Source organism: Acanthisitta chloris, unplaced genomic scaffold, assembly GCF_000695815.1.
Source record: "Acanthisitta chloris isolate BGI_N310 unplaced genomic scaffold, ASM69581v1 scaffold14250, whole genome shotgun sequence".
Taxonomy (NCBI): domain Eukaryota; kingdom Metazoa; phylum Chordata; class Aves; order Passeriformes; family Acanthisittidae; genus Acanthisitta; species Acanthisitta chloris.
Window position 1 is genome coordinate 29,805 of NW_008653533.1, and position 26,993 is coordinate 56,797.

The 26,993-nt window shown below is 36.2% G+C and overlaps 1 protein-coding gene across 1 annotated transcript in view; it reads left to right on the top strand.

Annotated features, from left to right (window-relative positions):
• The window catches only part of KAL1 (Kallmann syndrome 1 sequence), a gene marked incomplete at its 5' end in the record, with an annotated part of 59,324 nt that overhangs the window by 27,867 nt on the left and 4,464 nt on the right, over window positions 1–26,993 (top strand). The window contains 4 exons of the mRNA XM_009081510.1: window positions 1,321–1,468; window positions 5,971–6,123; window positions 24,556–24,650; window positions 26,833–26,993. The exon at window positions 26,833–26,993 is cut by the window's right edge and continues 20 nt beyond it. Of these exons, the coding sequence (XP_009079758.1) occupies window positions 1,321–1,468; window positions 5,971–6,123; window positions 24,556–24,650; window positions 26,833–26,993 (557 nt within the window). The remainder of the gene's footprint in view (window positions 1–1,320; window positions 1,469–5,970; window positions 6,124–24,555; window positions 24,651–26,832) is intronic.

Here is a 26,993-nt window from a genome sequence, read left to right on the forward strand (position 1 = left end):
TAGAAAAGGCAGGCTCTTACAATATCTTTCATATTACTCCTGGCTTATTGTACTTTTTCTTCTGCAGCATGTCATGAACTGTACAGCTATGACACTGAGATGCTACAGGACACTCCAGATGCTATTGCTAATCAGTGGTCATCTGAATATTATAGCAGTTCTTAGGCTAAAAATGGAAAATGCAGGAACTTTTTTTTCTTTAAAAGGAAAGGTGGAAAAATCTAATGTTTTCAAGCTCATTGAAGACAATTTTTTTCCTAGTTTTTCCCTTTAGATGTAGTCTAATCCAAATAATTTTATACTGATATCCATATGAAATCATTCCATATAGACATTCAGTTAGTTTGACTACAACATTAACAATGTTAATCAGCGTTATGGTTTATATCTCAACACAAAACAAGTAAAGATAATTAATACTAAATGCTTTTGGCAATCCCTTCTTAACATCTCAAGTGTTAAATATGGGATAGTTACATGGGTACATGGTTATCTTTTTCTCTCTGGATTGACTGTCAAACTTAAGAGGCACAAAGAATTTTAATGAAGAAATGGTGTAATGACTTCCACCTGGCATATGGGCTAGAAGGACATTTCTGTAATTAAATTTAGACAAAATTAAAATGTAAGACTACTCAAAAACCTGGGCTCTTATTTGCAATATCATGTGACTTGCCTGAATTTATGGGTTATTGACTGGAGAATGATAAACTTACTCTGTTGTTTCCTCATTCAAGACACTTCCATGACACTGAAAACTGTATATTTTTGTATTCCTTTTTCGATTCTTTAGAGAAAAAAATGTTGTTACCAATGAGGGAGTGTTTTAATTGGTGTTTGGGGTATTTTTAATTTTTATTTTCAACAGTTGAAACAAATAGAAAATATTTGCAAATATTGAATTTTGGATTTTAGCTGTTTTCAGATTGACTGTCTCTAGAAAAAGTTTTCAATTGCTTTACTAACACAGAAATTGGGGAATAAAACATTTAAATTCCTTTGGCTAAAATGATTTTGGCATAAGAATTAAACTTGTTATATGGAAAAAACCCCCTTAGTTTTGGCTTAAACAATAGGTTTCAAATTGCCAAGGAACTGCTAAAATTACTCAAAGATCAGGAAGTTTGGTATTTTTAAAATGACACAAAAGAACAGAGTCCAATAAAAGAGATTGTTTAAAGAAAGGAAATTTTGCTCTGAAATTTATACATGAGTTTTCTTTCTAAAAAAAGTAGTGTGCCTAAGATAACAGGCCTGCTTTTAATAAGGGCCTGTGTTTCAGCAATACTATAACTGCTTTGTATATTTATTCTGTTATAGGCCCAAAATTATGTGGTCCTGGAGGGACTCCAACCCAACAGCAACTACAATGTAGAACTGCAGGCAGTAACACGTTGGGGTCAGATACGCCTAAAAAGTGCTAAGGTTTCTCTCCATTTTAGCACAACTCAGGACATCAGGAATAATAGTGAGTAATCATGTTCAAACACCTGAATGCTTTCTCTCTATTTGTCTGGAACTTGAATGTTTTATATGATTTCTTCAATTAAAAAAACACATTTTCAAGCAGGCTGTTTCATAGCACAATGGTCCTCACTCGGTCAAGTTGAGTAACCTTATTTCTTATCTAAAAATTTGTGACAGTTTTTGCCTAATTTTTTGTCTTAGCTCCTATTCACTTAAAATAAACAATTCAAATGCAGATGGAAGCATTTGTATAACTGTAGTGCTATATTCTTTAGATGCAAGGCAGTTATAAATACTGACTATATCTCTAAGTGGCTGAAATAAAACCATTTCTGTGTCTTTGTCTTAACTGGATAGTTTTCACTTGCAATGCTTTTCAAAATCCTGACTACTTTTAGCAGTCCATGAATTCAGATTCTTGAGCCACACAAATCGGTATCTGTTGTGCATTGATATTAAACATTTGACTTTTCTGATAGGGAATGTAAAATGTTCCATGCCTTACAAACAATGCATTCTCAAAATATTGCACACATAGGACCCACATTCAAATTAAAATCTCAAGATCTTGACATGTTAGGTTATTTATGTTGAGGTCTTTAGAACCTTTAATATAATTGAAAACTGTATCTCAATCTGAGAGTAAACCATGATTCTTAATCTGGGTTAAATGCTATTTGTACACATGAAATACATTACTGAGTTACTGTCTCAATTGTTGATGTCTCTCTGATTAACTAATACAGCAAAATTCTGATAAGAAGATGTTAAAGAATATGATTTCAAATATTCTGCCCTGACTCCATTTCATTTTCCATTTATTTACATTCTTGCTTTAAAGTACACTCAAAGTTTAATCTTGTGGTCACTTTCATAACAGAACTGTAATTACTTTCAACCTAACCAGTCAGCAGCTATTTTTGCCATATTCTGTTTAGTGATACATAAAATATTTTAAAGTATTTGTTAGCTATAACAGACTTTCATGTCTACAGTTGCTTCCCATATTAATGTACCAAAAAGAAAAACCAAACCCTAATATCCTTCTTTTTTGCTGTAATAAAAACATTTTTAAGAACTTTAAGGTCAAGTTTTCACCTCTTCCATACACTGAGTCTTTGCTTCAAATCCATACCAGAATATGAGCTTGAACCTCCACAGTCTGTACATAAGACAAGTTTGAGTTAAATCCTCAGTAAAGCCCAATGTAAGTGAATATAAGAATTCTGCCCTTTCCTTACTGGCACTCCTAGATTGTACCTGTGCTTTCTGTCATCCCCTAGAAAAGTGACTCTGCAAGGTATCAATAACTTCTTTGAGTCACCACATTAACCTTTCCTTTCTTTCTTTTCCATAGAAGAAAAATTACAATGGGAACTGAGTGTTTAATTCCAGTACACTGAGCCATTGAGCTCCACTAGAAGTGTATCACTGTTTTTTATGAGAGATGTTCGTTCACATTTTGATGAGTATTTCCATAAGAATTTTGTTGGGGTTTGCTTTTTATTTTTTTGCTTTTTTTTTCTGTCTTGAAAAGTACAGTTTGTTAGATAAACAAGCAAAAATTGTTTGGGTTTATTTTCCACCCTCCACCCCCCCTCCCAGTTTCCTGCTTTCCTGCTTACTTCTGACAAAATTTTCTGTGAAGTTCTGGCACCCAGTGCTAAACTTTAAGGTGTTTAGTTTTTCAGTCCAGTCATCTTGACTGTCATGTCACCAGATTACATCACAGCTCTGAGAAAGATGATGGAGCTGAGTTTACTTTGCATCAGATCACAGAAGTCTGGTGCCAGGATTTCAGCTATATCTGAAGTTTGTCTGTGCCCTGCTAAATAGGAGAAAATGCTAGGTGCTGTTGTACACAGCTAGCCCAAGAGACAATTTTGCAATGAGAATAGCTTTATAAACATTCCCCTCCTGGAAGCAGGGATAATTAATCAACTGGTCCCTGTCATGCTTTGTTACTAGTCCTGACATTAGCTCAGATCATCATAGTCTTTAAACATGATAGTAAAAAAAGACTTTCTGTATAACAAAAGCACTCCAGACTGAAGCTGAGTAATGGAGATTGGACCATATCATTTTTGGTACCATTCCACACTTCTGTGTGAAACCCTTTCACTGGTACTGTTGTACCAGCTCTCCATGGCCTCACTAATGGTCTGTCTCTTTTGGTCTATATCAGCCCTGGGTTTATGTTGGAAGAGGAAATCTTTGTTTCACTTTTCCCTCTTCAAACCATGTTTTTCAGAATCTGATGCAGATCACATATAACTTACAAATCCTCTACCAAATGGAGTTCATTTATGCTATAGCTCACATGTAACTTCGGTTGTTTCGTCATTTTCTGTCCACTCCAGTGGCATCTCTTTCCTATCATTGTCACAGCTAGATTTAAATTCCTTCCACAAGTTTGATTGGATACTCTGCCCTCTCCTTGGTTGTTTTGCTTCAGAAAACAGTCCATCAGTTGTTTCTGTGAATGTTTGCTATTTACTTGTCTAATTAGTACAGACTTTCGAATGCCTTTTGCTTTATTTTGCTTTACTGGGGTGACCTTTTTGTACTAAAAGATTCATTGATTTTTGTATTGTGTTTTAAACTAGAGTAAAACTATATTGAGAACAATATTAAAGCCATGAGATAAAGGATTCAAGATTCTTTGAACCTAAACCATTGACATCACGTGTCTTAGTGGATGGAGCACACTGAGAGGCCAATTTAGGCCTTTTTGGACATATTTTTTATAAATGGCCAGATTATAGCATACATAGAAAAGCAAATAAAAACTACTCCTGGAGGAAGTGAAAATTCATCTTCTGATTCTCACTCAAGTTAGTTAAATACAGAGCCAGTCCTGCTTGAGGTACTTTTGAGAATATTCAGAAGCAGATGGAGAAATATGAAAAGGAACAAAAAAATTGCCTAAAATATTATCTAGGACATGACATTCATGGCCTGTCTTTATTTTGGGACTTCCATGGCCTTTGGGAAGCAATTCCAGAAGCAACATGCCAATTTTGCTGAAGTCTGATTGTCAGATGCTCTGCTCTGTGAGGAATTAAGCTCTGGTTTTTAGGTGTCTGGTCCTATTGTCAGAATTGAGATAGGCCATAACCTGCTGAAGTAATTTAGTCCTACAGACCTCTGTGAGCTTTGACCCCAGCCCTCTGGCATTATATTTCCCCACACTCAGAAAGACATTGCTTCACTCTATTTGTACGCTTCACTTCTGGGAAATGCAGCAAGACTCTCGCTTGATCTTTATATAGAAATAATCTACATTGGTGTCCTGGTTTTTCTGGAAGTGGAGCAGACAGAGAATAGTAAAGCAGAGATTTAGTAATATTGAAACACTTTAAGTTGAGGAATACCTAATAGATTTCAGTTTTTACTTCTCTCTATTGCTTTTTTATTTCCGTGTAAGTAGTATAAACGTTAGAGTTGCCTTGAGAAAGAATTTTCTTAACTATGGTAGTTTAATTTAACATAAACAATGAAAATGAAAAATCGTACCAGATTCAGCGAAGAGTTGAGAAAGTAAAATCTGGCTTTAAGCAATGTTGAAGTTTACATGTTATTCATGACAATTTTTGAAACCTGAGTCTTTCCCTCTTTATCTCAAATATGTAATTGATAATTTGCCACTTCCTAATTATTGAACTCTTTTAGTTTTCATTTAGGTGTAATATTGAATTAAACACAGCTTTTTTGTTTATAATCTGATCCTCTTAGTTGGATCAGATATATTTGCAAGTGTGCAATGAAAAGTGCAGTTTGCATCAACATTGCTGCCTTTTCGACTGAAAATATCTAGGAATACTGTCAATTCTGCTAAATGCTTGATGAAGGACTTCCCATACCATTGCTTGTTGGAAGCTAGGCACATAGCACCAAGGGACTTGCTGAAAAAAAATTCTGCTCTTAAAATGTTTTCCTAAGCATTCACCATTCACTGCTGGAAACAGGAAAGTGGGCAAGAAAGATCTTTAATCTGACCACAGTGTTCTTACACACCATACCAAAGGACTGTATTTACTTTGATGTGATAACCACATGTGGCACTCTGTGGGTTACACTCAATGCTGTCCTTGGGTTTTGTGTATACTCAAACACTGCACAAATATAAAGACCATGAATTATTATACAGAACTACTGCTAGATACTGTGCCTGTTTAGAAAGTCAGTGTGTTAACATTTCTTGTTCTTGGGGATATAAATACAGCCCCTTTCCTTAAGATTCTTTAGAAAATTTGCAGAGTACTTCCATATAAAAATATATTTATCTCTGTCACTGTCTAAAATATTTTCTTTGACTGAATTTCACACAAATTATATCCTTTTCAACCATTATTGTTCTTTATATTAATTGCATTTAGGTAAGACACTGAAATAAGATAATTTGGTTTAAAGATAGTATTATTTTCTGAATTTCAGCACAGTTAAAATAGTTACAGTACTATACTTAACTAGATAATTTCATGATTGTTCTGTGTATTGCAGAGGAACGGACATCTTCTGCTGGGAAACCACATAAAGGACTAGTAGATCCTTACCCAAACTTTCAAAGAAGAAAACCCACTCGTTTTCTTAAAATTGGAACTCCTTTCTATCAGGACAATCAACTTCAGGTCAAAGTCTACTGGAAGAAGACAGGTTTGTCAAATTTTTGTTTTACTGTTTTTTCTAAGGAGGGCTCTCATCATCTGTCTCAGAGTTGTAGAACATGAATACAATATTATAGAGCAATTCAGAGTTAAATCCTACATCTATCCTTCCATCCCTTCACCTTCACATTGCCTTTCCTTTTTGTGTTATGTCTGTGTGTATGTCCTCGAGAAGGAAATGTCATGAATCAGCTAGTCAAAAATTGCTGTCAGTCATGTTGGGACACTGGCTCCTCCCAGAGCTGAGACAATTTTTATTTCAGTAGGAACAAAAACTCTATAAAGTTTTAAATAGCAGAATTTGGCCTTAGTCACAAAAGCTCTGAGGAATATATGAATGTTGTCTCCCTAGAGCGTGGTTGGAGGTCTCAAGCACATAGAGTTCCAGGGCAGACTTTCTGCTAATGCCACTGCTGTGTCACTTGTTGGACTTTGTCAGCTGAGAAGTGAGTCAGATAATTAATGTATATGGAAATCATATAGTGGTGTCACAGAAACTGAGCTGTAGTTTGAACCACAAAATTTAGAACTACTGACTCATGGTAGGTCCACAATAGGCTTTAGGTCAAATGTTATCAGTCACCTTGAATTAGAATATAATGAACAGCTGGTCAGAACCACCGAAGAAATCTTGGTTTTCTGCTAGGCTGCATCCTTGTGATTTTCAGAAAAATCTAACAACAATTCTATGTTTTAGTCTTCCAGTTTAAAGGAAAATGCCATAAATTTAAAGTATCTAATCACATTCAGAAATAAAAAAAAGGGATTTTCCTTTTTGGCCCTCTAGGAGCATATAGGTTGTTACACATTTCTCCAGCTTAGCCATAACAGGTTCATATGCTGTTATTGCAAAATGTGCTAACACTGCTGCTGTTTTCACTTGGAACAATCTACATGTGTAGCAGTACCACATGTATAAAATCCATTCAAGTTTTGTGTTTGAAATAAAGGGCTGCAACATGGATAATCATCATTACTTCTGGAATTGTTCAGAGAATTTTAGAAATATTTAAATTCTTTTGGGTTTAGGTATATGCAGCACCACCTTGAATGAGGACAGGCTATATAACTGTTTAATTATGCTATGTAACTTAAGAATATGTTACACTGGATGGTGTGAATGGTGAGAGGTATCCTTTGCTCCTCACAAAGTGCGTACCTGTTTGAATGGTTAATTTTCTAACCCTACTATGTCAAATACTTTCAAATCAATGCACATTTCTCCATAAAATCTGAAAGCTTTTGTTCAGCCTGAATACATACACATTTTAAATGTTTGTCACTGTCTTGGCTATGCTAATTTTATTTTTTTCTAGCTTTCCCCATTGTATTTCATTTCTGGGTAACTTCATGGAAAACTGGAATAATTTGAAGTTTAAATAGAAGTTGAGGCATGTTTAATCATTAATATTAAGTTCATCTAAAAATATGGGTTTGGTTATCCAAGGTGAGATTTATATATTCTGAGATTGGTTAAACTTTAGCAAGTGAGATGTCAGCTCATTGCCCAAGCTCCTTTTATAGTCAGAAAAGAAAAGCAGGTGACTTCTGGAGCAATTCATCCCCCACAGCAGCAGAATTGTTCTCTGGAGATGCCTCTGTTCCTCACTGAGTATGGAAGGGAGCCTAGACAGCTCATTTATAGAAGGCTTAGAGATGCCTAATGTCCCTCTGTGAGAGGTTCAGTTCTTGGCAGCCTGTACTAAAAAAAGCAAGGGACAGGATTCAAAGATGAGGAGACTATGATGTCTCCCACAGGCGTCAGGCAGAGTTGTGCAACTCAGAGTCTGTGGGCAAAATTCAGCCCAGTGGAATAACGGATGCAGCTGCAGCCATTCTCCTGTCACTGTTGCCAGAAGAAGGATCATGTGTCCTATGATCAAAATGCCAGCACCTCTACTGAAATTCACTTTATGAATAACTTTCCAAACTTAGTAATACTTAATGAAAAAAATCATGGCCAGTACTGCAGCATTCTTGTTCCATTGTAGATATCCTGAACTAGGTGTCCACTAATTATAATGGTAACATAGACATCAAGCTTAGAATTAGACATTCATAGGTACTTAAATGTTTGCATCTAAACTGGAGTTATTTGTATTAAAGACTATATAAAAACAACAAAAAAAAAAGGTAGTTAGCATCCTTATAGCACTGCTAGTTTGGAAATAAGAGTGTTGAGAAGTGGTGTAATCTCCACAATTGGAGGACGTCAAAGAGAAATATGTCACAGACCTATCAAAAATGACATGGAGTTTCATGCTGTCATCTTGTGCCAGGAATGGACTTGCTGAGTAGCTGACTGTACACCTGAGTCATCTTGTGTGAACCTGTGTGCATCCAGTTATATCAGGGGACACCCAGAGGTCCATTTTGGTCATGTCCTGGAGGCAAGTTCTGTGACAGCCACTCGGGTGTTTCAGTACATGCTCCAGCTATGCGGTGGAAGATCCCTTAATTTTTTTCACAAAGCAAACAGTGATTGCAAAGGTGTGTAAAGAGGGGCAGAATATGGCAGTTTGTCATACAACTTTTTTATGTTCTTTTTTTTAAAAAAATAATACCTGTGTTCTGAGTGACAGCATATGCAGTAACTCAGCAGGAGCCATTGCCTCATGTGGAACTGAAATATAGGCAGTTACCTGCTCCTGAGAAGCTAGCAGCTTCTGTAAGTCCTTGCAGGAGTTTGGAGATTATGTAGTGCATGGATGTGGTACTGGCTGTAAATTTACTAGTGACAATTTTCTGCAGAGCAGGTCTGTTTCACCGTGCAAGGCACACAGCAGGAGAAGCATATTGGCTGTGTCTTGTCTTTATGAAAGACAGCAGTTACTGGAGCCAGCTGTGCTAGAAACTGTACCCATGCATCTCTCTACTTTATGAACTGCACTGACTTAAACTCATGTTTACAGAGTTGTAGGAGGTATTGGAGTGCAGCAACTATAATAGGAAATACTGAGAGAGAGCTTACCTGAGCCTGCTCTGTGGCATGACATCTATTTTCTTCGTAGGTAGGCAATCAGGGTTCAAATCCTTCCTGACAGGATTGCACTAATGTTCTTATTTTTCTGTATTTTGCTATTAAAATCATCAAGTTTTTTGGTGGAGAAACATGGCCATTCTATACTCCTAAATTTGAATGCATTTTTCTGTATTTTGCTATTAAAATAATCAATTTTTTTGGTGGAGAAACACGGCCATTCTATACTCCTAAATTTGAATGTGTAACTTTAAAACATAGAAATTAAGAAACTACCATGAAACCACGTGAAATAAGTAGATTGATAATGGTAAGGAAAACATAGAAGTTAAGAAACTACTATGAAACCATGTGAAATAAGTAGATTGATAATGGTAAGAGTTCCCATGTTACAAGAATAATTCAAGAAATAAAATCCTCCATCTTAAACATGCTGAACATTTGTAAATGGACCAAATTTCAATTGTTCGTAGCAATCTTTGCTTTGTCTGGTTTGGTTTTCAAGTTTTTTTGTACTTTCTGCAATAGACTTTGTGGTCCTAACAAGAGATGGTTGCAGAGATGATGAAATAAAAGTGTTATTTTGATTTTGGATATTTTTTTTAAATAACATGTAAACTGGTATATTATCACAGAATCACAGAATGATTGGGGTTGGAAGGGACCTCAGGAGATCATCTAGCCCAACCTCCCTGCTAAAGCAGGTTCACCTGGAGCAGATTGCACAGGATCACATCCAGGCAGGTTTTGAATTTCCCCAGAGAAGGAGACTCCATCCCCTCTCTGGGCAGCCTGTTCCAGTGTTCTGTCAGCCTCGAAGTACAGAATTTTTTCCTCATATTTAGATGGAACTTTCCCTGTTTCACTTTGTGCCTGTTTTGCCCCGTGCCCTGTTGTTGGGCACCACTGAAAAGACTCTGTCCCCATCTTCTTGACAACTGCCCTTCGGATATTTAAATGCATTGACAAGATCACCTCTCAGTTCTCTCTTCTCCAGGCTAAACAGGCCCAGCTCCCTCACCCTTTCCTCATAAGAGTGATGCTCCAGTCCCTTAATCATCTTTGCTGCTTTCTGCTGGATCCACTCCAGGAGCTCCATGTCTCTCTTGCCCTGAGGAGCCCAAAACTGGACTCAGTACTCCAGATGTAGCCACACTAGGGCTGAATAGAAGGGCAGGATCACTTCCCTTGACCTGCTGGCAATGCTTTTCCTAATGCACCCCAGGATTCCATTGGCCTTCTTGGCCACAAGGGCACAGTGCTGGCTCATGGACAGCTTTCCAGCAGGTCAGCCCCCAGCCTGTACTGGTGCACGGGGTTATTCTTCCCCAGCTGCAGAATCCTGTCTTTGCTTTTGTCCAACTTTATTGAACCCTGCACTTGCCTTTGTTATGTTGATATAGAGTTTCTTTTAGCTGTAATGAAAACGTTAATGCTACTAAAGCAATAGTCTTTCTTTTAGTAAGAAGAGTGTTATTAATTTTCTGTAGTAATAACCACACAGAAATTTTTTGTGGTATTCCTGAATTTAATGGTCATACCATTCTGTGCTGACTGGTGGCTCTATAGAAGAATTTTGCACTGTCTCCAAACACTGTAGCATCACAGCATACCACAGATTTCAGAAACAGAAGGAAAGACCTGTGTGAATTGCTTATACCACTTAAAGAAACACAAACATATCCCTAAGGTTGTTTTAGATTATTTCTTTATTTTCATTGTTCCCATTGTTAGATGAGAAATTGTTTTGCTTTTGAATTTAAATCATTTTAGTCAGTCTAAAGAGCCCAAAATAGATGAGAATCATAGAATAATTTAAATGGGTTGGAAGGGACCTCTGGAGGTCAGCTGCTCCAACCATCTGCTCAAAGCATAACTAACTCTGAAGTTAAATCAAGTTATTCAGTTCTGTCTGTAAGGCCCTATAACAGATGTTGTTATTGTTTTCTCAATGACAGGGAATTTGTCCTTCATGAATACCAGCCTGCAGAGGCCACCTAAGTTTATTGCAGTGTGCCTTAGGATTTACAGAAGGTATGGTCAAATCTCTTGACATTCAAAGGTAGTTCTTCCATGACTATGAAGATGTATCCCTCAGTGAAATTTGCAGATGTGCCTCTAGAAAGCTAGTGAAAAGAACACAGTGATGACATCAGGGCTGAAACGCTTGGTTTTATATCATCCTTCTGAACAGAATTCATCAGACCTCTGTCCCATGCCACAACTGCAATGGAGGGGGTGTTGCAAACTATAACCAAACTGTCTTTATTATGCAGTAAAAGAGTGATTGTGCATCAGTACTCAGAAAGTGAACACAGTGTTTGAGTAGAAGTCTGAGTAAGTGGATGGATTTCCATATATATGCATCATAATGTGCTGCAATTTGGTAAGCTGGAAAGACTTAACTACTGCTGTTCTTCAGGTGTCATTTCTTAAGTCCCACTAACTTCAGTAAGCATGAGGAATGAATGGAATGTAGGATCTGGACTTTACATTAAAATAAATCTCTTTCTGAAATAATCTTTCAGTTTGAATGTTTCGGTATTATGGCAATAATAACTTCACTTCAGGATGTATGCTAGCAGAAATATCTCCACACTTCAGGCAGTACAAGGTACTTAGCAAATGCACATAATTTTGCTAGGCAGAGTCATCAAAAAGTATATTGCATATGAATACAATAGCTTCTTTCTGAAGGAAGAAAATGTCTTTCACTTGCTGCCTCTGACTTAGGCCTGGGATTAGAGAAGCAAAGTACATTCTTTAAACAGCAGGAAACCTACTTTTGTAAATGAAAAGAATGTGTTTGTGGCCAGATGCTTTGGCCATCTTGACTGTGTGAAATTAGAAATTAGGAGCTATTTATATCAAATGGTGGAATCAAATTAAACAAATCACTTTTAACTCCTTGGTGCTGCAGTCAGAGAGCACCATCCATTACCAAGAGTGGATGCACCCTGAACCCTCTACTTAAAAGGATTAGCTACTTAGGATTATTAAGATTCTCAGTATCTTGTGCAGTAATAAAGACTGAAAGTCTGAAAACAAAAAGGTGCTAAGGTTTTCTCTGTTTTTCAGTGATTGGACAACTAGAGAGCTGAGGTTTTTGCATATGAAAATAAGATATTTCCTATAAACCCAAGGAAAAAACCCAACTTTTTATGAACTCAGTGCATCAATTCTTACTACTTGCTGCAATAATTATAATACATAAAGCCCAAGGGAAAAACCCAACTTTTTGTGAACTCAGTGCATCAATTCTTACCACTTGCTGCAATAATTATAATACATAAAATATTAAAATGCAATTTCTTTCCAAAGCAACATGTCACAACAATATTTTCTAACCCATTACTCTGCTTTCACTACCCTTTTCTCAGTGCCTGTTATTTGAGTACAATGCAACTCTCCTTGCTCAGGTAACACTTTAGTTTCCTTCACTTTTCTTTGAATGAAGTCTATGTGCATTTACTTCCCCCTGTTTAAATTAAACATTTTAAGTACTTCTAGATATTTAAAATCAATATATCTGCCCCTTGGTTTTCGTTAAAAAGACAAATATTTAAAATGCATTAGGACTTGGCTTCAGGCTTCTTTCTTTGTGTTTCTGTAAATGCTAAAGCAGAAGTAAAAAAGAACACTTAAGGCAGGGAGAGGCAGAGAATCCTCCATTGTCTGATAAATCAACCAAACAAGAATAATGAATTAAATTACAGGGAAGAATAAAATGCAAGGCAAGGCAAAGCAAACAGAAAACTACCACAAATGCTTTTAAAGCCAGATCTTAGGAAAACAAAATTAACTCTCACTTAGTTCAAGGACATAAATGAAGTGACTGTATATGCTGACTTTTTGTTTGTAATAAGGTATTTCATATGACAGGTTTTAAAATAATTGAAAGCTTTCCCCATGTTATCCAATGGTCCTTTCTTCTGGAAATAGAGCCATTGAAGCTAATGAAACCCTTCAATGCCAGTTGGAGTTTCTTGTTGTTATTATAAAGAATTCAGCTTTACTTGCTTAGTGCTAATGCATTATTTAGTTTGGTGCTAACTGTTGCACTAGGCAGATTAGTGTTTGAGCAGCTGGCCATATTCTAATTATCGATATTTATGCAGTAAAATATTTGTACTTCAAGGTATCACTGTGGCCCAGATGGTTCTTCAACAAAATGACCTCACTATTAATTATAGTGAAGTATATACCAATATATTGCCCTCACACTTCCATGAGAATACAGAGACTTTGTCCCAGCAGCAGGGCTGTGGAGGTGTGCATAATGTGCATCAGTATTTTGGGATTTAATTAGTAAAGCTGGGCCCAAGCACAGGAATCCTGGACTAAGAATGCACTAGTAGACATTGCATAATTTGCTTTTCCACATGTACTACAGCTGGCTCAGATGCCTGTATCCTGTGGTATTCCACAGCATCCTGCCTGGGGAGATAGGTAATGCTGTCAGCTTTAACTCTCATAGGAAATTAGTCCAGAGTTTAAAGAATGTCCTGTCAGAAGCATTTGTGTGATTCCTACTCCTCCCTAACTTTGTGTTACATAGGCCTAATGCAGTTCCACGAGAAAGCTCTTTGCCTTTTTGGAGAGAATGAAAAGGGGAGTAACTGACCATGTCCAGTTGTGCCTGTTGTACTTCCAAACAGACTACATGACTCCGACTGTTTGGTTTATGTCCAAGTGGTAACAAGAAGTTACTAGTAGGAGTCATGAAGAACATCAACCACAAATAATACAATTTGGTAGAGCTGATAGTCTGTGATTGGTCAGTGGGACAAGTAATAAAATTTTAAAATTGCATTTACAATAGTGGCAACCTCAGTGGAATCTCCCCTGCAAATGGGGCAATATTGGAGAGTCTTTCAAGGGCACAATTTATTGCATTTCTTCATGTTTGCACAAGCAGAACTGAAAATTGTTACTTGTTGCCTTTCACTTGCTTCCAAACCTCCATACCTTTCAGGGTAGGTGGTTAAAGCCCTTGGTATGAGGGCAAGTTTGTCCAACTATTAGTCCCAAGAATGTAATTGGAATTGATTCAAAGTCTGCCAGGAAATCAAATAGCACAAGCTAAATCAGAGCTACCCACTGTGGTCCAGAGCTCAGACAGCACAGAAGACTGATTTTGCTTAAAAGACACCCACTGATGTCTGCTGAAGGCAAATTGTGGCTGTACTGGACTGGTTTTGTCCAGAACATTCAACAGATGAGTTCTGATACTTTGTATAGCTGTTCCATTTATAGCTTCATTTTAAAATTTACATAGTGTGGGCTGTTCACAAGCCCTCAGTATGACCTGAATCATACTCCAGAACACCTTTTCTAACTGTGAAAGTGTATTTATTTGACTTAATTTATGCATTTAAAAGAAGTCTTTATTCTTAAGTCTAGTAACTGATAGAAATTTAAGCTTCATTTCCTTTGAACTTACATTAAAAGATCAAATAGAAATATAATTTCAAATTACCTGGTCCATGAGTGCAATCCAATGATAGACCATCATTAGATGGGATGAGTGAGTACCTGTGGTCAGACTGCAGATACACATCCAATATTGCATTGCAAAATCATTTATCAAGACTTAACTCACTTAAAGGCATTGAAGTGAGTTAACTGGCCAACTAATAAATAAACTCTTGCCTGATTTTTAATTCTTCAGGAAAAAGTACATTTTTAAGACCAGCGTCTTTATGTACCTTCAATTATACTTTCTGCCTAGTGCACATTTTCTGCATTTCTTATTATTTCTTGAATATTCCCACAACCTATGAAGTTAATTATTTTAACAATAAACACGGTATTTTATATTGGTATATGTGCATACATATATGGTATCACTTAGCTTGTCAAAGGCAGTGTCTGTTGTTAAGCAGTCTCAGTAACTGAGGGATTAAATGCAAGCTTTTTGCCATCTAATTCTTCCTCTCTTTTCCCCAAACTGTATCACTAGGTCGTATTAAGCCAAAGCTCTGTCTTACATGCTTACACTAGCATACCTGGAGCAATCCTACCATTCCTACTGTGAGTGAAAAGATACTGAGGTACTGCAGTTTAGCAAAGTACCTCTTATCAGCTATGGCTAATAACTGCTCATGAGAGGTCTCTTAGCCTGCCCAAGTTCTGAATAAAGCATTTATCTTATGATCCAGGGGGGGTTAAACTGTCAGCAGGGAGTCATCATGCTCATGGTGAAGGTGATTTAGACAAACAAGTGTCCTCTTGTAAATTGGGTCAATTTTCCTCTACGTGCCTCTTTTTAACCTGTACTTTTTAATTAGACTACTTTATAAGGTGGCCATAAAACCGGTTGTATAAACACTACAGACAGGGAAGGAATCTGGACTATTTGAATGAATAGCTAGAGTTGGAGGGAAAGACACCAAAAAAAGGGGTATCTGACACTGAAATCATAATCTGAATTTAAATATGTCACATGTATGCAGCTGGTGTATAATGAGTTGTTAAACACCAGTTCCTTTTGCTTCTGTGATCATAAACTGAATGTAAAAATATCCATAGTAGTCTAGACCAGCAGGTTCTAGTCAGTGGCCAAAAGCAAATCCAAAGGAACAGAAGGATAGGGCAAGAGTGTAATGATACTTCTGCAGACTATTGTCCCAGCTCCAGACAACTTTTGGTTAATGAAAATTCCTGAGCCCAATGTGATGTCGTTGTATTTATTCACTTTTGATGCATTTATCTTCCATGGTAATATCCAGTGTCACATCAGGATCACATAATTCTGGGACATCTGAAACATTCTGGGCTATGTAGTTCCAGAGCTTTAAGTGCTTGTTCTTTGAAGAAGTACATTTTAAAATTTGTTTTGAAGCCATTTTTTCTGCCTTCATTTGAATGCTAATTCTTACGTTGGTGACACAGAAAACAGTCAGGCTCTGTTCACCCTGTCTGCATGCACATGATTTTATAGGTATTTACCTGGTTCTGCTCTTTTTCTTGTAGAGTCATTAATCTTGAGCTGCACATTTAGAAACTGCGTGGTAGTGCCATTAACTTTTTGAATACCAGTTCAGCAAAGCAACATCCTGTATCATTTGCCATGATACATATCAGGAAAGTCCAGTTTTGAAACTTGATGGATTGTACATGCCTGCAAACCCACCCATATGGCTTTTGCATGGGGTATGAGAGAGAAGGGAGCAGCAGGTGCATCTCTGCATCTTCTCCCACTGTGGAGTTAGGGATAAACTGAGTCTGTCCCTTAACCCTGGAAGTGGGAGAAATTCCAAGATTATTAACCCTCAATATAGCCTCCTCACCTAAATTATTGTCCAGATTTGTCAAAGTTACACAGAAGGCTAAAGTTAACAATAGAGTACCTAGTGACATTTTCAATACATGTCTAACCATAGTGAGCTTTGGACATGTTTGTTTGGGGTTTTTTTCTTTTTTCATTAAATTCAGGTTCTGGATGCTTAGATAGCTTTGAAAATCTGGTTATGAGGGAGGAATGTAGGAAGCTTCTATTCAGGCTACAAGCAGCTATTGTGAGACTTGGAGCTTACAAGAGCCAAATTTCCTTGTAATAGAAAACCAGAATGAGATACTGTTGAACTCACTTTGTATAGGATGTTTTGTGTGGGAAAATGAGTAAGGGTAGAGCTAATCCGGCTTAGAGATGATCCCAGACTTAAATCCTTCAATATAAACATCTTCAAACCTTGAGGCTTCCTTGGTCTAGATATGGACAAAACTCCATGGCTCAGGCCTGTCTTTAAATTACACAGTAATTGTTAATAGCATTTTTTTGAAATGCTTATTGTTGTATTATACAAAGAATGTGTTCTATAGAAAGAAAGTTTGTTTTAAATGGCATAATGTGAGAAACAAAATCTTTGTGATTTAATTGACACTGCTTATATTCCATGTAAGAGCAGGAAACAGTATAGTTTGCCGTGTTAGGAAGTGTTTATTGAATGAAGTTTAAATGTCAACTGAAGGTTTTGATGTTTATTTTAATCATACTGCTTGAATAAGTGATTATTAAAAAGATTTTTTTTTTCTCAGAGGTGTCATGAATACCATGAATTTCATAACCAAACAAAACTTTAGTTTTTTTGACTTTTTTTAGTTATACCACTGGGCAAATCAATGCACAGGCAGCTAAAGAGACAGAGCTGTTTTAATTTAATTTTTTTAAGAGAACTTACCTAAAATGCCTGTGACAGAACCAATAGTTTTTACAGGGAAAAGAGGAGTGCAGAGAGACTCACAATGCATTAGTGCATTAATGCCACATTTTAACATTAGTTGAAGCTAAATTGTGTTTATGTCACTTTGCGTTTGCTAAACTACCATGAATAAAACAGCACTTGTTATTCTATTATTATTTCTTGTCCTATCATTAGCTTTAGATTGCAAATGTTGGACACCATGATGCACAGTCATATAATGGCTCATGAACCAATATGTGAAGAAATAAGTGGTAAGATCTAGTACTGACTGAGATCATATTTTGCTTCTCTGCAGTTTGCTGAAGGATCCCTTCCCAAACTGGTCTTCAGTCATGCTGTTATTACATGCAATAAATACCATGTGGGTATGCTCATCAGGACTTCAAAACTGAAGGAACTAGCAGTAAATAACACTACTTCATTTATTGACTTGGATTTTGCCCATATTTCAGCCTTCACTGCATATTTTTCAGGACCTCTCCAGCAACTGAGTATTAGCAGAAAAAGTGTTTATGGAAAATTGCATACCATAGATCTCTGTCTAGACATGGACAAGAATGTTGGTCTGATAAATAGATGACCACAAGCTTGAGAGGGCACCAGTGCATTCTTTGCTTAGTAGCTGGTGTGGAAATACAGGCAGGTGATGCTGCAGAGCAAACACTGCTGCTCATCCTTCTGCTGGAATGTTGGGTTGGAATCAGTTCTGTTTTGTATTAGATTCACAGATGTAAAGGTGTATCTGGGTGTGCATACTAGGAGGAGAAAGAGCAGGAACATATCTTCAGGAGCCTTCAACTTGTACACATCTTTGGGCACATCAGAGATGATAATATGTTTTACTGGATGCAAGATACAATAAATTTCACCATTTACCACTGCTACTTTTACATTTACCACAGTACTATCATCAATACAACAAGATACATCCTTTTTTCATGGATGGTGTGTTATTTGACACAGGATTTATACAGAGCTCCCCAAAATCATACTATAACTTTATTGTAGAAACAATTAATTAGATACTGATTTGTAGATACTGATTTGCACTTCATGTACCCTGAGCAGATTCTGCCCTGTGTTGTGATATTAAATATAAAATCTTTTCCCTTTGCTGTAGCCTATTTTTAGAGTAGTAATGCTGCAAGACACATGATCCAGAAAGGAATTTACTTAATTTTCCTGTATTTCCTTCTTCCTATTAGTCTAAGACCATCAAAGACATGTTCAAGATCATCTTTTAACTACAGTTTGTGTCATCATTAGTGTCTTGATCTTACTAGGTTTTAAACTTTCTGGCCTGGTCCATTAGCTGCCCTTAACTATCGAAGTCAACACAACTGTTCATATGCCTAAGTGCTTTATTGAATCAGGGCCAGAGTGCTCAGAAGCTTGTAAGATCAACCCCCACAGAATGAGAAGAAAAACAAAAAACATGTGTCCAGTCAGAAATAATCACTGCAGTTTGCTACATGGAATATCATATCTAACAAAAGATAATAAATGTGAAGGTTTAGCTGCACGCAGCAAAAATTGTTTCAGTAATTTGCTTACTGAAGAGTTTCATAGATATTTCAGCCTCCTTATGGCATTCTGTTTGAAGAAAGGTTAGGTTTGAATGAAGACAGCAAGTTTACATATAGCTAATTATCTTTCAAACTTTGATAACAACTCCTTTTGACACAGTGTTAGCATATTGATTATATATATATTTTAGAAGGAGTCGGTTTGCTGAGGCATCTTGAAAAAAAATATAGATCACCGTTCCCTTTTTTCTGAAATACTCAATTGACATCTGCTAGTTATATATATTATATTAATATTTTTGTGCTGCCAGATAAAGGTTTTCATATAAGTGTGTCTTATTTTGTAATATTTATTTTTTTACCTTATTTTATTCTAATGGGAAAATCTATCAGACATGGCACGTTAATGACTTTAAATCCTGTCATGTTGCAGAAATCAACTTGATGTTATCGTGTTTATTGATGCCAGACATTTTTATGGCAATTAAACCTTAATTTGAGCTGCTGTTGTTGAACATGTCTGCTATGAAATTTTGTTTTCCAGCAAATCCCATTTGATTTTCCTTTCTCATAAGTTTTTATAATTTGCTTGCCTGCATAATAGTGCTGTCACAGCTGGTATTAATTGGCATTTTTTTGTACCAAATGGTAGAAACCCTCATCACAATAATATGCAACTCAAGAGCTGAAATACTTTTACAGCAGACACCGTTATCATTATCACTATTTGACAGGGGTGGAACAGAGGTAAGGAGCCATGAAGTGCTTTGCCTAAAGACCTCCACCAAACCAGCAGCAGAACTAGCCCCAGTTCCCAAAATACTCTCCTCCAATTTTCTTGCTGTGGATCACAGGAATGCAAAGAAATAAATACATCTTAAGTCTGTTTGCCTGGACTCCTGGAGCAACAGCAGGTCTATATTGGTGGCATTGGGCTGTGTGGACAGATTTCACTGTTCTGCCCATGCTGTGCCAGATTTTTAGCTATAAAGTAGACTTCAGTTCCTCATGGTTGTCAAGTTGGCATCCTTCTGGAGCAGCCACTGCAATATAAAGCAGATACGAGTATTTGACGCAAACATAGTACAATGGTAGAAAAAAGGAAACCACATTATATGAAATTATTCATATGGCCAGCAGTAATGTAAATGTATAAAACAAAAATGTGGAAAATGTTGGCAAAGATGAGGGAAAAAGATTGCCCTTAAAATTTAGCTACTTTTCAAGAAACTGTAGAACCATTTAAACCAAAAATTTCAACTAGGAAAAGTTGCAGTTCCCTGGTATTGTGTTGGGTTATTTTTCTGAATGATTCTCAGAGCTTTAAATTTCGTGGGGAGACGATGAGATTTAGCAAATGTAGAATGTAGGCCTAGAGTATTCCTAGTACCCATCTTACAACCATGGCTTAGGCTATGTTGCAGTACTTGAAATGATACTTAAAAGTTTAAAATGCCTAATTTGTGGATATGAACGTGCACTTTTTCAAGTGGCAAACTGAAGTATTTGCAGGATTTTGAGCTGTTTTTACTGCTTGAAGATAAAGAATAAATGCACGTTTTCCAGTCAGAAAAATCTGAAATATATTTATTTACTTTTATTAAAATGGAACTAAAGTTAGGTTGAGGAGAGGAAGAAAACAGTTAAATCTGGTGAAGAACGTATTTCCAAACACAGTTGATAGAGAGTTTTACAGAGATAGGACAGTTTTGGGTGAATTCAAAACCACATGATTTATAGCATCCCTTGATCCATACCTTTCTAATTAGAGATTTAAGATTTCTGTCCATCAAAGTTAGCTCCATACCTGTGGTGAGCAAAAGAGCTAAGTGTATATGGAATTTTAAGAATATGATCATGTTGTGTCTGTATAGAAATGTTTTCTTAACTCTATGAATTCATTTTATGGTTCATAAAATCGACATTAAAAATCATAGTCAGAGTTATTAAAATCAGCAATTAGTTTATCTGAAAAGTTTAGTTATGTGCAACTGTCTTAAATATCTAAAAATCTTTAGCTTTGACAGGTGGACATCATTTCCATGTCAGTAATGTTAAGAGATTTTTAAAGCAATAGTCCTGGTTTGCTTTTTTTTTAAAATTTAAATAGGCTTGAAAATAAAAGTAGCTATTTGAATAAACTTTCTGCTGTTCTTACTGAAGTGGCTACTCTGTTGACTAATTTCACAAGCTTAGAGCTGCTCAAATGAGTGCTAGTACTTATTACATACTTCAAGTTCAGTGTTTCTATATAAATAAGTTCTGGGAAATATGAATGTTTGCTCTTTGTGCAAGCACCACTCTTTTTAGTGTCAAATAGACTTTCTAACCATGAGAAAAATGAAGTTACAATGCTTTATAAAGGCTCCTAACTGGAAGTATGGAATCAAGAAAACTCCAAACTTTTAAGAAGGTGATTGATTACATACAAAAATGCTTTATCCTGTGGCATCTGAAATATCAGGGAAGCAGCCTGAAGGAGTCTGGCAACTTCTTGTCAGTATTATGTACCTATTTTAGAAGGGATAGCAGAGCTTTCTGCTAAAACTGTCCAAAATCAGTCCCAGTTTGTCCTCTCTTGGGACAAAACTGTCCCAATCTGTCCCATCAGTCCCAGAATATTGAATATTCTGTTAATATTAACTACTCAAATGGCTTTTCAGAAAAAGATGTGGCTGTGGGATCAATGTATTAACCTTAGCTGGGCTTAATCCAGAGCCATTGGCTTTGGTGGCAGTTTCTGGCATTCAGCTAGACTGCAGCTTGGTTGGCTTGCCCAGTACCTATCCCTGTGTTTGTAATAGACAGCTGAAACCAAAAATCTAAGGAAAATTATAATAGTGATCTCATTAGGAGAATGTGTATTGCTGAAAGGATGGCTGTAATAAGTTTTTTTTTTGCATGTTTTGTAAACACAAAATCAGCTGTATAGTGTTTCATAAAAGCAAAACTCTAGAGCCTTGAGTTTTATGAGCAACTATATAAATCAAATGCATATTTTCATCATTTTTCTGAATTCTCTTATTGTGGCTTTTTAGACCATTCCATGCATTTCGTTTCCTTTTGCTTTTAAAAGAATGAAAGATAATTTTTAAACCAGTCTTGTAAAAAAATTCTGTATCAAATAGGAGCTACTTCCCTATTGTATTTCAGACTTTATAGTATTGTATTATATTGCATTGTATTGTATTATTCAGACTTTAGGCACTGACAGGATAGATTTTTTTAAAAGGAGAAAATGGGAGATTTTTTATTGGGAATTGTTTTTGCATTCATCTTTTTAACACATAGCATTTAACCTGTGTATCTTCAATTTTTTTTAAGATAGCAACAATCATAAAGGTGGAGGCAAGAATTGAAGAAGTTTTAGTCTTGAAAATAAAAGTTTAGGGAAGTCAAAAAGCCTTGTTCTAATGAAATCTTTTGGATAAACTTAGCACGAGCACCAGCTGTCACAGTGCCTTCCAGTTTATAACAGTCAGTGTACATATGTATGCAAAAACCTTTTCAGGTAACTGTTAATTGCATACTCACTGAAAAAAAAATAAATGCTCTATTTTCAGTACAGGTTGTTATCAGAACACCAGATGTAAGCACTATCAAATATAAGATTCATTTATTCAAATAAAATTATGAAATTATGTTTATTGAAAACCTTCATCCTACATTTACAGTCCAAGTTGATAGGATTCTTTAACCTATTTCTGATTTTCTACCTCAAATAGAAAAGTTATCAGAATCCACAGCTGTTTACAATGCGTTACTAGGGGCTTACTAATTCAGAAGAGAAGTGGGAAGGAAGAAAAGAACTGCCTGACAGCAGAAACTCACATAGTGAATGGAGGTGGAGCTACCATAAAATCCAAACAGAATTCTACTGTGCCAGTAGCTAGAAGCAAAAAATATTTTTCCCATCCCTGGCAGTGTTAAAGGCCAGGTTGGATGGGGCGTTGAGGAGCCTGGTCTAGTGGAAGGTGTCCCTGCACATGGCAGGGGGATTGGAACTAGGTGATCTATAAGGTCCCTTCTAACCCAAACCATTCTATGGTTCTATGATTCTATTTGGAATTACATTTCTGAACAGAGGCCTAGTAAATTCCTACATCAATATATCTGAATGCTGAGCTCTTGTAAGGTCATGGTGCTTGAGGTTTGTCTTTCACCAGTTGCCAATGTAGAGATAATCAGTAACCTATGCAAAGTATGTGTTTTATCCAGTTTTTGATGGCTTGATTGACTTGGATAAATCTCTGCCCAAGGGAGAGTAATTTATTTATGGGTTGCAAGTGGAAATTATTAAAAGTGAAAATAGCCATTTTTTATCTTTGCAAAGGGCAGTCCACCCATGCAGATAGTTTGAAATAATCATAGAACAGTTTGGATTGGAAGGGACCTTAAAGATCATCTAGCAGGTGATAGGCAATAACTGAGTGAACTGGAAGAGATGAAATCTACTTTAAAATGCACTGTGAGTTTGTGTCTTCATCCAATAGGCACATGAAGTGGGAAAGCCCAGCAGTGAAGAGACAAACAAAAGCACATCCATTTCTCTATTTATTTAAATGACATGGAACAATCATAAAGCAGCAAAATATTTTTTTATAGACACATTTTTTTAAAATACTGTTTTCAAAGAAATCAGACAATTAGCATACATGTTGTTATGAAGACAGCTAATGCAAAAATCTATTTCAAGGAGCTTCTAATCTGTCTTTTTCACCAGAATCCCATTTCAGCTAGTTTCAGGCACTACTTATTTTCTTTTCAGTTTACAATCCTTCCTTTCTGCATCCAAATTGTTCATAGCAGTCTTAATGCCAAATCAGCCCTTAAGGCATCAAAAATTTTTGTTCTCCCTCCTGAAACCCACAATCAGGCACTTGGCATTAGTGGCTATGTCATACCAAGCAAATTAATAATAACAGACATAATTTTGCATCCCCTGTATAGAGAATGAAATCCAGAAAAATGTCAGGAACTATTTGCACTATCTAATGACTTTTCCTTCTTTTGTCTAATTCTTTACTGTTCTTTGTTTTGCTTCCTTATTCAAGCATTATTAGACAAGAAACTAGAAGAGCTGGAAATAAGTTGAAAGCTTATAGTGTTGATACTGCAGCAAGTTTTGTCATTGATTTAAACGGGAGCAAACTCAAGCCTTCAGTATTATTCCTAAGAGTCAAGACTAGAATTTTATTTGGACAGATACTGAACAGGTTTTATGATGTATTCTGAAAGGAGAAAGCTCAGGGATTTACAGGCAGTTTCATATATCTTCAGGCACAGATTCTCAAGCAGTGCCAGGCAGTAGTACTGCAATGCTCTAACAATATAAACAGTCAGGCAGTTGACACAAGGTCATTCCCATTATTTGCAGGATGATTAGATGTAGCAGCATTGAGATTATTTTTTTAATGCCCAATTTAAATTCTTGATTTTTTAAAAAAGATGTAAGCAGTATATGCTAACATATCTGAAAATGACATTTCACCATTTTTAAATTTATCTCCCTTAGCCGATACAAGGTTTAAATCACATTGGTGTATAATATTTTCTCTGTTCTGTTCAAGGTTGCTTAGGAACAAGTGAGGAACTACCAACTCTACAGTACTTAAAACTTCTATTTTTATCCAGACAAGCCAGAAAACTTGCAATGGTGAAAGCATACATATAATATGTGTCTTTTCCTCTCTTTTTATATAATTTAGATACCAGCATGAATCAGTTCCAAGTTCACTGGTTACTGGAGTCCTGTGCACACAATGACACCAAAGGACTTGGGAAAGTAACAGAGCTGACTTATGTAAGTCTCTATTCAGTCTTGTGCTTGACTCTGATTAGCTTCTAAACAGCAAGAGAAAGGAAGGTTTTGTGACATAACACAGTATGCTTTATACCCTGTTTCATAGATAAAGTAAGGATGCTTCTATTTTATTTTCCTCTTGGGCAAAAGATGAAAATTATGCATCTGGACTGTTTTGGGTTGTTTGCTGTTGTTTTTTTAAATCCACACTAGGCTAAAATATTTTGTCTTTGGTGGTGTTTTTCAGAAAATGAGACCAGGCAAACTTCTTAACTAAGTGCTTATGTATTTCTACAGCATACAGAACATGAAGCTTTATCTGTAATTAGTAATGTAGGTCTCTAGCAGTGCAAATACTGAACAGTAATAATAGTAATTAATAAACCAGGTTTTCTTTTAGACATGCAGGTGAGTTTGACAACCCTGAGAAGAATAATAGAATAAGAAAAAAAATCACTCTAGGTGAAAAATACTAGTCATTAAATCTGGAGGTCATACAGATATAAGATAAGGAGAAAAGCTCCGTGTAACTACATGTCAGCCCAAATATATATTGCAGTGGCAGTTCTACATACTCAGTTGTTGGCAATCAAGTGTCATCTGTCTCTGTAACACATTATTTGAACAACACAGTAATGTGATTGGTGCATCACAATAGATTTAGCAGGTTATGGAGAATGGACAAAATCACAATTCACCTTTCTTTCTTACCCTGATCTATTCTGCCACATCAGTTCAGGGGAGATAATGGCATATAAAAGTAGAGTAAATCAAAACACATCATTTCTCACACAGGACACTGTTAGCTTGTAATACTTACAGTCTCAGGGGGTCAGCAAAGCAAATATTAGAGGTGGATTTAAAAAATGATTGTGACATCATGTTATGATCATTCCCAATAGTTCAAGATATGCACGTTGGAGATAGAAAAAAGTTAACATTTAACAAGTTTGTTTCCACTAGAGGTCAGGAAAGACTGTACATCTCTCCAAATGCATTGTGGGATTAATTTATTTATTTCCTTTCAATCATGTTATGGTAATTGATCCAACCTACTTTGGGAAACTCTGTGTTTCTTTTGAGGGAGAATATAACTACAAGCAAAGAGAAGAAGGTGGATACTACAAAATATTTAGTACTAGATATGGATAGGTCAAGGAAGATAAGGCCTTATGCTTTCAGTCTTAAGCATTTAGGCCCTGTCATAAAAAATAAAAATACTCCAGTCACAATTTTACAGAGACATCAAGACTATTGGGGCACTCTCCTGGCAGGTGAAAGGTGGAGAGTCAAGTCGATTCTCAACCCAATCTCTCTGTCCCATTGAAAATGACCTTCCAATTGAAAGTTAGACTAATCCAATTTGTGATTAGAAAAAAAGGGGGAGTTATGGAGAAGTGCACAGGAAATCAGTGATTCTGAAGGGAAGTAAAAGACTTTTGACCTTAGCCAGTTAAGGTATTTTTTGACATTTTCTCAGGAAAAAGCAAACATTTTTTTCCCCATATATGATTTGTGCTAAAGCTTTCAGACTGTGATTTTCAAAAGTACTTCAGACAACAGTCAGAATTTAGGAGGACACTTACACTTTGTGTAAAGTTTTCTTCTCCACTCATTGTCCTTAAACAGAGACTTGAGCTTTGTCGTTTAACTATGGATCTTTTCTTTCTGATAAGAATATAGAAGTAGTTCATGTACTAAAATGGCAAAAAATGGATCCATAGTGCCATGCTGAACATTGAATGTGCTTTTAAAAAGTGAAACATGAATGAAGCCTGTCATTTACAGTAGCTTAACTCAGCTTTCCTACACTCATTTAATTCGATTAGCATTGACATCCTCACATTGCTACCCCCACTGCCATCATTCAGAGAGACTGTTCTAAATATTAGAAGTCAGTTGCTTTGATGCAGCATGGCCAAGGAACTGAGTAGAATTGAAGGACATATTCAAATACCATGCTAATATATTTTACTTCTGAAAATAATCATAGCATTGGCAATGTATGCTTTCTTCTCTGAGTCAAAAACATGTTGGCATGTGTTAAGCACACCAGGAAAATATTTTTTTGGAGAAAACTTTAAATCTTTTGCCAACCTTATTTTTCAATTTCTTCTTTTTTTTTTCTTTCTTTCAAGAGCTCTATTTGCAGCATGTGATGTTTTTGTCTTTCTTGTTGTAGGAAAACTACATTATTCTGAAGGACCTGTCCTTTTCGTGCAAATACAAAGTAACTGTTTTGCCTGTAAAGTCTAAAGGTCGTTTTAAGGCTGAGAGTGCTTCCTTTGTTACCCCACCTTGCTCTGCATTTAAAGAAAAAAACCACAAGCACATTAATTGTCC